Source organism: Petromyzon marinus, chromosome 44, assembly GCF_048934315.1.
Source record: "Petromyzon marinus isolate PM22_M1 ecotype Great Lakes invasive population chromosome 44, UKy_Petmar_22M1.pri1.0, whole genome shotgun sequence".
NCBI lineage: Eukaryota > Metazoa > Chordata > Hyperoartia > Petromyzontiformes > Petromyzontidae > Petromyzon > Petromyzon marinus.
In genome coordinates, this window is record NC_133710.1 from 189,427 (window position 1) to 205,486 (window position 16,060).

Below are 16,060 nucleotides of genomic sequence, written 5' to 3' on the forward strand. Positions count from 1 at the left end.
TTTGTACAAATGAGCAGTTTATTCATATTTTAACCTTACAATTTTGTACATAGAGTTACATAAAATCTACTACAAAGTCTGTTCTGCACAAACATGATCATACATGGGGCAGGGTAGCGCGAGTGTTGCGGCTGCACAGGACGGGGGGAGGGTGGTGGAGTGGGCAAAGGGGAGGGGTGCTGTGGGGGTTTAAGTGTCAGGGGATTGGGGGGGGGGGTGAGTGGGTGATTTGGTAGTCTGGGGGGCAGGGATGTGGGAGGGGTGGGGGGTGTAGGAGGTTCCTCGGCTTCAGCCCTTGGGTAAGCGATGCATGCGACATGCTGGGTTGGACATTACAAGCCAACGTGGGCTCAGTGACATGTGCCACAGGATGGGGTAGGGCATTACATAAACCAACGGTGGATGGGCACCATATTCCTCAGACTATATGATCCATTTTCCCCCTCCTGTATTTTAAAGCAAGATTTGGGGGGTGCGCGCGTGTGGGAGACCAGATTTGTGTAACCTGACGAAGCACAGGTTTGGGGTGCTTCTTACTTCCTGGCGTGAGTCGTACAATCCAAAGAACATGGTAGGAGGATGAGGTTGGGAGGGTTATCTTGTGAAACAGACGTCGGTTATAAAAGGATGCTCTAAACCGTCCCCAATCTGTTTTCCCCAGTAAATGAGTGCACGACGTCAATGGACGACTGCGTAGCTCCCCGAGGTGTCGGGTTGCTACCGCGTGATGTGCGGCACAATTTGCTCCACGTGCTGGGAGCTGAAATAACGTCAGACATGCCGGACAAAGTGGTACAACTAGAAAACACATCGAAGAGTTTGACATTGAGATGCCTGCTACAACGAGGACAGTCCGTGTGAGATTTGGGGAAAGGTGATACCAACCATAAGGGGACCCAATGAATTCTCACACGCACAAGCGAAACAAAGATCCCCCTGTTTAGCTTTACAGGCACACAGCTGAATCCCTATACCAGGGCTAAAAAAAGAAAGCAAGAACTCATCAAAAACCCATCCACGTTAACTCCCTCGACAGCCAGATCGCAGACACACCCTCAATCAAACGACCATCAGAGTTCCCCTCAACTGCCCCATGGCCTAATTTTACAGATTGTGGTGGGCAGGGTTGTGTGTTATAAAGACTTGATTGACCAAGAGGCACTGAACTTCAAGAATGATTTGAGCAGATTGGTTTAAACACCAAGGCCGAGGTTCGGGTTTGTAATTAAGGGGACGGGCTGGTGTGCGGTACTCGTAGTGCAGCACTATAGATAAGGGGTAGGGACAAGACAGCTGGGGAAATTTGTTTAGATTCAGGTTTTGACCTTGGTTGCCTTGCGGTAGTATTATGGTCATATTGGTTAGTGGGGGCAAAGGTTAGAACTAGGGGTTGTTTTGGCTAATTTGTTCGGGTAGGAGTAGTTCTAGGGTCTTGTTGGCTGGTGTGATTAACGGTTAGGCTAAGGTCTGGTAGGATAGTGTATTTTATGTGTGGTCTTCGAGGTTAGATCAGGAGTTTAGCATTTCTCTCAAGCCTTCACCACGCACTACTGCGGGCAATCGCCGGAAGACCACATTTGCATTATAATTGGCTGTGAAAACCTGCAGGTAAAATACAAAGTATGGTTCAGAGAAGGGTTGAGGTCTGACTAGATAATGTGCATAACCCTTGACGAATACACTTCTCATGATGCCAGCTGAGACCTCATTTTTGATGTTCACAAAGCCACTGGGGAGGGGGCAGCCACTCCAAAGTAGCCACAGCGACAAGGCTCTGCCCAGCGCATTTGGCTGTGGTGCCATGCCACTTGATGAGGGTACCGTGGCTCCCTTACAAAACCCAATGCAAAAACCCTTCGACGCGCATCGTCACAATCACTCGTGGGCCAGAATGGCCCGGATCGCCGCCACTGCGCGAGGGGACACGCGCTATCCACATTGGTGTTGGGAAGAGCGCTGTATACTGCAGCTCTTTCAAGGCTTCTCATCCGGCCTGCATCCAGACCTAAGCCAAGTTTGCAAGACGGGCAATGTGCGAGCTTGCCCAATGGGTGGCGCGAAATTGACTCGTGGCGGCACGAAACCAGTACCAGAATGAACAGGAATCTAAATATTCGCCGTGCAACGTTTGAAACGTCTGAGAAATGATATTGCACCTGTGATGGAGTGAGATGCCCAACAAAGTTTTGTATGCCGTGTACGGCAGATAAATCCCCCTTGATTATCGCAAATGGTGAATTGAAAATGTCGGTGCAGATTTTATGCAATCAGTGGACAGGTAGCCAGCTGTGTATTTCAGTGCAATGACCTCGTCTTGTACTTGAGTCTTTTCCCAGTCATGTTTATAGCCGAAATTATATCAAGTGTCCCTCTGGAGCCACAGGTTGTGAACTTTGATGCATTTACCCCCCCCCCCCCCCCCCCCCCGCTCATGCAGTATGGACACACCGCCGTCTACTGCAAACTTGAGATGGCTTGCATCCTTATAAAGTTGAGGACCTTGTAAATGCGGAGCAAAAAACCCCTCTCAGTTGTTCGCTTGGACCCACAGTTCTGTGTTTAGCTTGTCCTTCTGCCCCGCACCTCTGATTAGCACAGTTGGGTATGTACGGTGCGGGAGAAGTTCAACATACATACACTTAAGAGAGTGAGATCAGTGGAGGCCCCATGCAGCATAGTTTTACGTTAAAGCGGAAGAGATGAGGCTGTGGCGAATAAGCTGTTGGGAGAGTTTGTGGAAATTTGCTTGACCACTCCACAATTAGCTGAGACTCGGACTCGCCAGCATGACTACAACCAGCATCAGTCCCATCACTATTGCAACATCACCACTATTATCACCACCTGTACACCTTTTAACAGCTCTGCCATACTCCACGACTACGCAAAACAGCCAACACCTCTGCAGCCAACCTCACCCCCACACCACCAGACAGCCTCACAGGCACTCCCCTAGACTCATTCTCACCCTACACCTCCCACCCCCCAAAGATACCCCTAACTCCACCCTGACAAACAGCCTTATGCCACAATAATCATCGCACTCAACCTCACTCCTAACTCGTCGTCCCAATGCAGTCTCTCGCTTCGGTCGATGCAACACATTAAACGGCACGGACACAAATGACACGGTGGAGATTGACATGTCCCTTCAAAGAAACAACACACACAGAGAAACAAAACGCTAAGTTAACAGGAGTTGTCAGCGTGAGAGGTGACATGGAACCATCTACACAGGCAGTGGTGTACACGTGAGTGAGCAGCATGGGACGAACACATACACACTCAGGTGGTGGAGGAGTAAAACGTCTGTGATTGGATTACAAAAATCAGGTCCTGGTAAACCCAGATGAGTACTCAGTCTTCAAAGTGTAATCAGATTGTGATAACTCAGCGTGTACTGGTTGATTACTTGTCAAAATCACTTTTGCTATTAATAATTAGAAAACGATGAAAGACTTAAAGGGTGTGGGGGGGGGTCGCTTGGGCTAACGCAAGGACTGCAGCAGCCAATGAATACAGATCAGGCTACAAGGCCTTGTCGTAGGACAGAGTTGTCAAATTTGTAATAGGTGTACAGTAGGATTAAGCAATCATGAATGTAATCAAGACTAGGTTGCGAAAAAAATACCAAATATGGGATGACCGTGCTTTGCATAGGCTTCTAAAACCTCGAACAATCAGAGACCGATTACTTTGGAAGTCGCTCTCCCAACACCGACCGTGCATCACCGTCCACATCACTAACATTCACGCCGCGGAGAGCGCAGCTGCGAGGCAGTGTCTGCTAACGGCGATGGTCGTCAAATGTCTTTAGCGCGTGCGTGTGTCCAGCGCAAACGTAATACGCGCTCCGACACGGCCACGGAGGACAACCGCCTCGGCGCGTTACACAATCGGTTGCCACGTCGTTGGCCCGTGCGTGGTGTTGCGCATGGCTGAAACAATATTGCTGGAGTGGAGGTGTCTTCCTCTCAGAGAGCCGTGATCGTATTTAAAATGAAACCAGGTGACGGCCCACAACCAAATTACCTGCAATGCGCCCGAGTTTGTCAGATCTCGGAGGCTTAGGGTTGAGCCTCCATCGTGCCTGGATGGGCGACTTCCCTGCATGTTATAGATTGCGAGACTCCGCAGTAGGCAGTAGGGGGCAGTGCACTGATGTCTATGTTTTCCCAACTCTGCTGTGGTTGTCCCATCTGATGACGGACGCTTGTGTTGCGCCCGAAACGTCGTGATTTGATTTATTTTATTTTATACCTACGTGACTTTACCGAAAGAACCAAAGAGTATGAGTATTTCTAGGTCCCCCGAAGACATCGCAACACTGGGCTGCAACTTCACCCCACAAAGCATTTCCCCTGTTGCACGCCGAAACAAAAAAACGCCTGTGTGACGCAAGTATGCAGCCGCAGCAGATAAAACGGTCAGCTGCAGATGCACCGATTAACAATCGCTTGGATCGTTCATGTCAATTCAAGATGTCATGGTGGTCAAAGCCATTGATGCCACCACATCGCATCGCCAATGCTTTGTACCCTATACTCTTTGGTTCTTTCGGTAAAGTCACGTGGGTATAAAATCAAATAATTCACGACGTTTCCATCGCAGCAGTGGAACTGCTGAACCGGGTTTTAGCAGTTCCACTGCTGGATTATATTTTTTCCACCTGAGGACGACCGCTTGTGTTGCGATCGAAACGTCGTGATTTATTTTATTTTATACCTACGTGACTTTACCGAAAGAACCAAAGAGTATAGATTCCTGCAGTCACGAAAGCTTCAAATCAAGCTTTGTACCCTGTCAGGTTCCTCAACTGCTGCACAGTAGGTACGTGACCTACAAGCTTTGCCCGAACAGGAGGGCACCATCTGGTCTTAGGTCCCCCTTGGTCGCTGGACTCGTGGAGACTTCAGTCATGTCAGGAATATAACCTAGCTGCGAATTGGCCATCTGTCTGCAAATGCATCATATCCCTGATTCCTCGAGAATCTTGCTTCCAGTATACAGTGCTTTGGTAGTAAAAACAAACATAAAGAACTCAACACCAAAGTGGATGCAAGCGGGCCAATATTCTCATGCATGGAAGGGCGACTACGATGCATAATACAGGTGTTGTAGGTTGCTACGGGCATTCGTTGTCAGCAAAGGGCAGTGCTCTCACGTCTATGCTCACAGCCCCCATCAATTCGCACTGACCAGCATCGTGAAGCATCGTCTCCACTGGAGCCATGCATTTTTAAATCTTGATTGAAAACTAATTTATTTGGAACTGATTTTTCTTGTTTAGTTTGTTGTCCTTCCCCCGCACCTCCGATTAACACTGCTGGCTATGTACGGTGCAAAAGAAGTTCAACACAAACATGGTCAAATAACCCCCACAACCTGCACGGCTTGGGGAGGTGGCTCGTCCGGCAGTGGACTGACGACAGGGCTGTACTTTTTCCATACATTCTGAGGCTAAAAGCAGCACGAGAGGCTAATGGTGAGATGGGGCTCGCAGCTTAAGAAACCCCTACACTGGCTGAACTGACAGTGATGTAACAATACCGGTCCCAACCACCGAGCTGACTGCAACTCAAACACAGGAAGGATACTAACTGAACACAAAGCGCAGACTGTGCAATAGGACACCTCAATACTTCCACTTACATTCATACAAACATGCCTCTTTAGCCTTACAGATTGCAGGGTCAAGTACTGTTAGCGATCGCCTGTTAAGACCAGCATGGCACACGAGGGGGTGGTGTGACCAGCATCACAAGCAAGAGCCTTTGTCTCTGCATTGCTCATGTTTACACAATTGACCAGCCACTCGTTTAAAACAGATTCAACCAAGGGCAGGATCCGGAATAGGTTCAGATATCACTAATCATTGACGAGAATGAAGTTTAATTTATCTGACATATGTCTATGTATTGCATGACCCCACGTCCATGGAAATTATTTTAACGTCTCGGAAAGCATCTCCACTTTTTTCTCTCATAGCACCTGGGCAAGGAGAACGCCAATAACCTGGAAACTCAGTGCAGTCAGGACAACGGGTCAGTGCACTCTGAGGAAAAACACGACTAAGATTCGTAAGGCCAGCGAAGGGTGTGTTTATGTGTAGCGGTCTAAACCTACTGCCGTTATGAGAATCCTCATTGAACTCTGTCATGTTTACAATTCGGCAGAAAAGTGCATGGCAACTGGATAGGTTGTGCCCTCATTAGGGATCTACGGTAGATATCGGTGCTGCTATATCACTACCGCCTGTGACCAAATCATCCAGAATGCAGCCGATTTCATTGGATCTAGGAAGCTAAGTTGGGGTTGTTCCTGGATCGTGCTCGGCTGAGTGACACCACGAGGTATGAAACGCGTCGCAGGCTACTGCGGGCCTACTTTGTCAGCAGGTGGCAGTGCAGCAAATTCCATTGCTGTTACAGTACTATGCTCCATTGTGCATGCTTCTCACCACGATTACCAACACTGACCAACGTAAAGTATCGTCAAATAATCAAGGTCTCTGACAAGGGACAGGTGAGCAATCATGGCTGGGTAGCACAAGCTATCCAATGGTGAATATTTTGCATTCAAAAACCTAGTACTGCCGACTCCCCACGAAGTGGTTACTCATTTTATTAACCCTCAGGGAGTTTAGGTCGAGTTGGTTGCAAAGAATGGAAATTGTAAGCATCCATATGCGAGTTGAGTGCCTTAAGCACACCACCACCCAGTTGTATGTTTTATGATTAATTTGTCGATAATTTTCAACATTTGAGATGTATGTACAAGCCTGGACATCAAGAAAGCGGCATGTTCCTGTGAGCGGTCAGTCTTTAACATCCACGACTGCAGGGCAGCATGCGTTGGCAAATCCCATATGACAGTGGGAAATGAAGCCTCAAAACTGGGCGGGTGGTGACCGTGCAGACCACCCCACCACAATATTTTCTGACAGGTCGTTTTTTTTTTCCTCCAAGTAAACACCCTGTTTATCGTCCAACCTGGCGGTTTCTGGTAAACGCTGCTACCCAGAGGCTGAACATTGGTCAAAGTATGCAGGCCGTCCCACGAGTCATTAGCTTTGTAGAACTGTTACAACTAAAACAGAAGCTTACAGTGATGCGAAAAATACCACACATTTAACAATCCACCCATCTGGAAAAACACGTTGTTCCAATGAACTAATATCACACGTGTGTGCCCATGGCGACATCACCAGGAATGCACCCATCAGACCCCAGAAGCTAAGAGGATTTGAACCTGGATGATGCCTGTATGGGCAACCACCATCAAAACAGCAGTAGGCAGAGAGCAGCAAAGGGCAGTGCACTAAAATCCATTGTTTTGTAATACCCACCCACAATCACCAACGCATTCGCAGTGTGGCGAAGTATGGTCAAATAACCCTCAACTGCCTGCACGGTGTGGTTATGCCCTCATCCAGCCATGCATTGGCAAAACATGCATTTAGAGTATTTGGCTCCAATACATTTTCACAACAGCCACTTGGGGTTGAGCTGTCAATTGAAGCCAGGTCGCTTCTGAAAAAGCTAATAGCTCAGTGGTCTTTGCCTGGTATGATAAAATAGTTGTTTCATTTATATAATTAAAAAAGTAATTTGTTTACCTTTCCTATACTTTTCACTATCGTGTTGTTTGCTTTTGTAACGTACTGACCTGCCGACTAGACATCTGTAAAAAATGAGCTTTATAGCTCATCGGATTCCTCCAGGATAATAAACATTCTGATTCTGATGATTACAAATGCACCTCCCTTGTCATACGTGCTGGACCTCAACGGGCCGTGACCTGGATAAGCTAAGGAAGGTGATATCTGTTGTGACTGGTGGCCAGAAAAAACGTGATGAAAGTTTCAGGTATTGGAAGGTGATATCTGTTGTGACTGGTGGCCAGAAAAAAACGTGATGAAAGTTTCAGGTATTGGAAAAACTCTTGCAATTGAAAAGTGTCAAATCGTCTAGTGTGGAGCAGAAACATCGTCCGAAGACTTTGACCAATTTTGTTTTTATTATACCATGTACAGTCGCTTGAACAGCAACACATTATACACCGTATATATACAGTACTGTATATATGTGCGAGGGGACTGTCAATGTTTTGAGGACGCATTACCAACATTGAAACGTTGCGACCAAGTATTATGTTTAGCTTAAAGCTACATAATTAATAAACCTTCGAACAATTACAGGGCAACACAATAAAAGGCCTACAATCAATCACCCAGAATGCACCTCATCGTGTCAGCTCACTGAAGCTAAAGCAGGGTTGAAACTGGATAGTGTTTGGATGGGCAACCACCATGCATGACAGGCGTTAGAGGCTAAAGTGGTGGGCAGTAGAGGGCAGTTCAACAAAATTCATTATTGTACTGTCCTGCCAAGGTTATACTCCCCGACTTACAACCTACACGACTAACCAGCGTGGTGAGGTACTCACCCAGCAGTGGATTGACAACAGGTCTGAACATGTATATGAAGAGACCAATTACAGGGTAAATACATTAACAGGGGCAGCTACATGGACAAATGTAACAGAGTGTGGGTCTGTGCATGCTCCTCATATATATATCTGGTTTTCAAAACCTTCCACAGCCCCTCGTAAACAAAACAGACAAATGGGGTTCAACTGTCGAGTTGTAGAGGGCTCACTTCCCACAGCATACGACTTCTCTCACTCAGCTATGTAAAATCAGCAGCAGCAGCAAGTCTGTGGACCCTGGCATGCTTTAGAATGATAGGTTGAGGTTAGGGTTTAGACGTGAGAGCTACGGATGGATCTAAAGGTGTACAGGATGTTACCTACAGTGGTCCGTGTTCAGTCTAAAATAAAAAGGTGAGCCATAGCGTAGGATCTGGCTGGGTGACACCATCTGCAAAGTGATCAACAATTTGAAAATCACCAGTTCATATCGAGTTGGTGGATCAACTCAGTCCATCACCATCCTCTGGCTTCGATAAAATGAGTATCATTTTCTGGGAAAACATTCATTCATCACGCATAGTCAACAAAGAACTGTTGCACCAAACGTGTGACCTTTTGCGACAGCACTCGCATAATCTTCTCTAGCTGCCGTACACCAGCGTCGAGTGATGTTTGATCCACGGATCACGGTGGGGGCGACCACGGGGCAGTGCCATTCCTTTGAGGGTCGCAGCCCACTTCGAACGTCCACCGCCAACTGAAGACAATTAAACCTCAAAGAATGACTGACCCCCAAAATAGTAAAGTGAAATTTTGAAACACTAGATAAGGGCCGTCGAGAGACACGAGTGTCACCACATTGTTCATTTGGGCATGGAGAGGTGTTTCCTATGGACATGGCTTTGGAGGAGGCTTCGTGTTTAAGTCTAATAGGTGATGTGTTGAGTTAGATCGCTCACCTAAGCCTTGGTCACGTGCCGGAACACACAACCCCTTGTGTTGTCAGACTCGGTGAGATACTGGGGACCTCCTTGCTTATTGATAGACACACACCAACAAGTTCACATTTCCCCAGTTAACAACCCTGCAACGATCAATTTAGCAGTGATAGCTAAATCTTTCATCTTCACGCATTTCTGCTTGTTGGCCAAATAATATTTTAAAACACTGTGGACAGCCAACCACCTCCCCCAACCCTTGATAGTTATAAACATATGGCTGCATTGTATTTACCATGGCGTGGCCGACATTTTCATTTTATCAGCCCAACAGACTGACACATAGTTCCCCAATGGCTAGTACGTTAGTTCCCTTGCAATGTTGCTGCACTGGTGCCAAACAAGTTTTGATATTCAGTCACCTGAAGCCTGGCCTTGTCATTTTCTTTAATACGAATCAAATTTCACTGACAAAACGACCAAGTGCTTGCAACGCTTTGCAGAGGCAGGGTTTGAGCTCAGTGTTAAAAGGGTGGCACAAAGGGGCCTCCCTCCGCTCTTGGGGTATGGCTGCCATTTCTAAATGCACTTTTACCGGAGCACTCGCACGAGACAGTCGCTATGAAAGAGTAAATTGATGCGCAACCTTTCGAGTAGCCACATGTAAATGGCACTGTGTACCACTGCTATCACTGCTCTTGCTTGGGCTGGCAAACACACTCCGGCTCCCCTAACTGACCATTCAATCACTCGACAGTCATCAGACACTCCAGGGACAACAAAAAACTTCACTCTCATTATCAATCCTTTGCCTTGAGTCATAATTCACTGTCCATGCCGCGCTTCCACCCTAACCAAGAGAAGGTGCGGGAGGAGTCCCGATTAAAATATTGGCACTCGTTAAGTAAAAGTAAAAATAACATTACCGGCTTTTTTTATTGTAACAGACAACGCCCACGACCGAATCACTGACAGATGGAGGTAAACGAAGGTGGCAGGGGCTGGTAGGGCGGGGGGGGGGGCAGGGAGGGAAAGGGCCGAGGGCAGGCAGTGGGAGAGGACCCCCGTTTCTACGCAGCACGTGAAGGGGGCGGGGGAGAGCAGCAGAGCCGTGAGAAGCGCTCGGGACCAGGTATATACAGTGTGACAGCAGTTAGGAAGCGGGGGACTGTTGATGCGGCGAGCAGGCAGCAGCATATCCATGGGGAGAGGAGGAGGTCCATGGGTTAGGGTCAACCCTCGGGTGACGTGGAGGTGCGCGCAACACGTGCCACACCCCAAATATGCCACTGAGGGAGGGCGGTGGAGCAAGGCTGAGGGAAGATTTAAGGGGTTGTGTGTACACGTGTGTTGGTAAGGAAGGGACCGTACGTGTAAGTGTTGTTCGTGGGAGGTTGTGTGTGCACATGCCAAGAATTGGGAATGGTAGGGGGGCAGGGATAGACAGATCATGTGTACACGTGTGTTGATGGCAGGGCACGTGCCATATGTACGTGTGTTGATGGCTGGGGTCGTGAGCATGCTCGTAGTTGTTGTGGGTGGAATCGTGTGTACACATGCTTATTGGTTGGGAGGTTGTGTGTACACGTGTCGCTTGTCACTGCAGCAAGAGGGATCTCGTGTATACATGTGTCGAGGTGGGCTCGGCCAAGTGTATACGTGTCTCAAGAGTGGTGGGAGTGAGGGTGGAGGGGAAAAGTCATGTGTACGTGAGTGGCAGTTGTGGTGGTTATGGGTTGACATGTACATGTGTCTTGGTGCGAGGGTGGGAGGAGGGGGCGACCCCGTCTGCCTTTTAAACGCGCGGATGGTCGGACGGACGGACAGGGTGGACACGCAGTGGGCGACGCTGGACCGGGAGAGCGAGGAGGGAGGAGGCGAGGCGCAGGCGGTGTTCAGAAGTCGGCAAACTCCTTGGCGCACTTCTCAGTGGACGAGATGCGGATTTCCTCCTCCTCGTAGTCGTCAAAATTGCTGGCGTCGCCTGGGCCCTTGCACTTGGGAATGAAGGGAGCCTCGACCTGGAGGTGTGAGCAAAGTGGGCACAGGAAATGATAACAAAGGTCAAGAGGTCACCACTCCATTACAACAATGCTATCATACATCGTTTTACTTTCTTGTTTTAAATTGAATTCGCAGTCGACACCCAACCAATCCTAGGTCTGTTCTGTCTTATCAGAATCAGAAAATGTATTTATACTGGAGTAATCTCATGTTCTTTAGTTCTTTCGGTAAAGTCACGTAAAATGAGAATAAAATAATAAAGTAATAAAATAAAACACAATAAAATTGTCACGACGTTTCGGCCACAACACAAGCAGCCTTCTTCAGGTGAAAGAACAGAACTGTCGGGACGACAGAGCTGTCGGGACGACGGAGCTTCAATTGAAGCTCCGTCGTCCCGACAGTTCTGTTCTTTCACCTGAAGAAGGCTGCTTGTGTTGTGGCCGAAACGTCGTGAGAATTTTATTGTGTTATTTTATTTTATTATTTTATTCTCATTCTACGTGACTTTACCGAAAGAACCAAAGAAGATGAATCCTTGCAGTCACGAAAGCTTTAAATCGAAATTTAATCTCATGTTACAGAGCTCACACATCCCTCAAAGACCACTCTTATAGTCTCGTCATCACTGCCACCTGGTTTTAGGTTGTCCCCTTTGTTTCACAGTTGGGTTCAGGTTATCGTCAGTGGTGGTGTTGCCTTAGAGATAGGGAAAGGCACCTTGCGTTGGTAAATTGCGATCCAGTCGGTGGTGGAGAACCACTTATGGTTCTTGATGTCGTTGACACCGTTCTTGAGGTTTCCGAATCGCTTGGTGAGGTCCACTTGCAGCAGGTTCCTCAGCAGGTCCTTGAGGTCCGAGCTGAAGTGAGAAGGGAACCGCACCTGCAGCGACAATGGCAGTGAGGACATACGCAAGTGGGATGTAACAGGCAGCCTATTAGCTTCATTTATTTTTATGTATTGTCCTTAAAAGCTCTGTGCCGATCCACTGTTGGAAGGTCGGAAGGTCTCAGCATGCTGTGCTGGTCAAGTGGGATGTTTGACCACACTTCATCACACTGGTCACTGTGGATTGGTGAAGACTGGTGCAGATGTCACTTCATATACCGCATGTTAACCTTGACTTAGAATTTAACTCAGGTGGTTGGTTTCATGTGGCCCAAAAGCCATTATGGCACTATTCTGTCAAGTACGCAAACGTCAAGCGTATATCAGCAATGTATATAACAGCTACATTTACTCTTACTTACACCTTGTTTAGTTGCGATGGTTATCCCCATAAGCACATTCAATTGAAACAACCTATGTCTTCTAAAATCATGTGTCGATCACTATATTTTCCTGTTACTACAAGATGATTACCATTTTCAATACAAGGTGCACACGTTAAACACATTTCTTTACATATTTCAACAAGTGTTCCAGCTGTAATTGTCTTGATTGCAGAGACAACACAAAATCATGTACAGGTAGTCCTCTACTTACGATGGAGATGCATTACGACGACCCCATCGTAAGTCAAAATATCGCAAGTCGAAGATGGCCTAGCCTACCCAGGGGTCTTAAAGAATGGTGATAATTTAGCAAAATAGAGCAATTTACAGTACTGTACTGTATAAACTATATACTGTATGTATTTATTAATTACAATACTATATTGCACAGTGAAATGTAAACTAAATAAAACGCAAGGTAAATTCTTAGCCTATCTATATGAACTGCAATTTATAGAAAGTTTTTTGAGGAAACAATCCTATCTGCTATAAAAAACTTTTAACATGCATTGAACGTATTCTTAGCTCTTTCGGTAAAGTCACGTTGAAGGGAAACAATAAAATAATAAAATATATATAAAACAATTAAAATTCTCACGACGTTTCGACCATTACACAAACGGTCGTTTGTGTTATAGTCGAAACGTCGTGAGAATTTTTATTGTTTTATATATATTTTATTATTTTATTGTTTCCCTTCAACGTGACTTTACCGAAAGAGCTAAGAATATGAATTACTGCAGTCACGAAAGCTTTAAATCAAAATTTATGCATTGAAGGTATCGTATCGTGGTAACCCTAAAATGAAATCGCTAAAGCTATGTATCATACATGCATTGAACGTATTGTTCGCTGCTGCGTTTGCCTGCCGCGCGAAATCTAAAACATTTAAAATTTTGTCGTATCGCTATCGCCATCGTAAGATCGAAATATCGTAAGTCGGACCATCGTAACTCGGGGACTATCTGCATATGAAGTAAATATTATTGCAAACATGTGTATTCATTAAATGGGTATACAAATGTGGTACTCACCAGACACATTATATGAAATAACTAGCAGGAAGTACCCGGCGTTGCCCGGGAGAAAAATATATTTCAAAACTTCTCTTAAAAACATAGCAAACAAACAAATACGAAGCTATTGTGAAGTATCTACCGACTCTATAGTAGTAACTACTGACTCTATAGTAGCATCTACTGACTCAATAGTTGTATACACTGACTATAGTAGTAACTTAACTCTATAGTTACTTCTCACAAGAGCAGTATCTGCATACTGTAGTAACTGCTGACTCTATAGCAGTATCTGACTCTATAGCAGTATCTGCTGACTCTATATTCGTATCTACCGACTCTACAGCAGTATATACGGACTGTAGTAGTATCTACTGAGTCTATAGCAGTATCTGCTAATTATAGCAGTATCTAATGACTCTATAGTCATATCGACTACTCTGCAGCAGTATATACTTACTATAGTGGATATACAGACTGTTGTATTATATACCGACTCTATAGTAGTATTTACTGACTATAGTAGTAACTACTGACCCTACAGTAGTATCTACTGAATCTAGAGTAGTATGTATTTACTCTATAGTAGTATCTACTGACTATAGTCGTAACTACTAACTATATAGTAGTATCTGCTGACTATATAGCAGTATCTATATGACTATACAGTAGCATCTACCGACTCTGCAGTAGTATCTTCTGACTTTACAGGAGTATCTACAGACTCTACAGTAGCATCTACCGACTCTATAGTCATATATACCAACTCTATAATAGTATCTATCGACTCTAGAGCAGTTAACAACTAACTTCAGAGTGCCGTGGTAAGGCCTAATCATGTGCAGAGCCTCCAGCCTTGCCTAGATTGGCCAACCGGCCAAGGTGGCACCTTGGCAGGCTGGGGCTGGGCTGCTATACCTCCCCCCCCCCCCAACGCCCGTTCTACAGTAGCAGTAACTACAAACTCTACAGTATTATCTACTTACTCTACAGTCGTAATAAACCGACTCGATAATAGTATATATCGACTCTATAATACTAACTTCACAGAGTGTAGTGGTGAGGCCTGGTCCCGTGCAGAGCCCCCGGCCTCGCCTACTTTGCTCAGCTGGCCGAGGAGGCACCTTTGCAGGCTGGGCTGCTACGCCCGACCCCCCCACCATCCACCCGCCCGCTCTACAATAATATTATCCTAGGACTATAACAGTAGTATCTACCGACCCTATAGTAGTAAGTGCACACATTGGGGTGGGGGGGGGGGAAGAGGACATCACACTGTGAAGAATTTACCTAAGTGTTGTGTATTTTTTTGCATTTTTAACGCGAATGAGAATTCCCCCCTCCCCCCATCGATCGCGTCTGTGCGTTTGCCACGGCAACCACCACCACAGAGTCGGCGTTCTCACGCATGCGCGGATGCGTGCTCTGGCGCTACCGTGTGCTTATAAGAGTGTTAATTTAACTACTTTAAACTTATTCTTGGTTCTTTCGGTAAAGTCACGTAGAAGGGAAACAATAAAATAATAAAAATATAAAACAATAAAATTCTCACGACGTTTCGACTGCAACACAAGCAATCACCTGATGATGATTGATTTATTTTAATGAGGGAAATAAGTATTTGACCCCCTCTCAATCAGAAAGATTTATGGCTTCCACGTGTCTTTTATACAGGTAACGAGCTGAGATTAGTAGCACACTCTTAAAGGGAGTGCTCCTAATCTCAGCTTGTTACCTGTATAAAAGACACCTGTCCACAGAAGCAATCAATCAATCATATTCCAAACTCTCCACCATGGCCAAGACCAAAGAGCTCTCCAAGGATGCCAGGGACAAAATTGTATACCTACACAAGGCTGGAATGGGCTACAAGATCATTGCCAAGCAGCTTGGTGAGAAGGTGACAACAGTTGGTGCGATTATTCGCAAATGGAAGAAACACAAAAGAATAGTCAATCTCCCTCAGCCTGGGGCTCCATGCAAGATCTCACCTTGTGGAGTTGCAATGATCATGAGAACGGTGAGGAATCAGCCCAGAACTACACGGGTGGATCTTGTCAATGATCTCAAGGCAGCTGGGACCATAGTCACCAAGAAAACAATTGGTAACACACTACACCGTGAAGGACTGAAATCCTGCAGCGCCCGCAAGGTCCCCCTGCTCAAGAAAGCACATATACATGCACGTCTGAAGTTTGCCAATGAACATCTGAATGATTCAGAGGACAACTGGGTGAAAGTGTTGTGGTCAGATGAAACCAAAATGGAGCTCTTTGGCATCAACTCAACTTGCTGTGTTTGGAGGAGGAATGCTGCCTATAACCCCAAGAACACCATCCCCACCGTCAAACATGGAGGTGGAAACATTATGCTTTGGGGGTGTTTTTCTGCT

General features: G+C 46.2%; 1 protein-coding gene across 2 annotated transcripts in view; it reads right to left on the reverse strand.

Moving 5' to 3' along the window:
* The window catches only part of LOC116951840 (cAMP-dependent protein kinase catalytic subunit alpha), a 92,529-nt gene continuing 76,469 nt past the window's right edge, over positions 1 to 16,060 (reverse strand). For both annotated transcript variants that reach the window (XM_032970614.2, XM_032970615.2), the window contains exons 9-10: positions 12,096 to 12,260; positions 1 to 11,392 (exon numbers count right to left, since the gene is read on the reverse strand). In XM_032970614.2, coding sequence (XP_032826505.1) covers positions 11,267 to 11,392; positions 12,096 to 12,260 — 291 coding nt within the window. In that variant the 3' untranslated portion in view covers positions 1 to 11,266. The remainder of the gene's footprint in view (positions 11,393 to 12,095; positions 12,261 to 16,060) is intronic.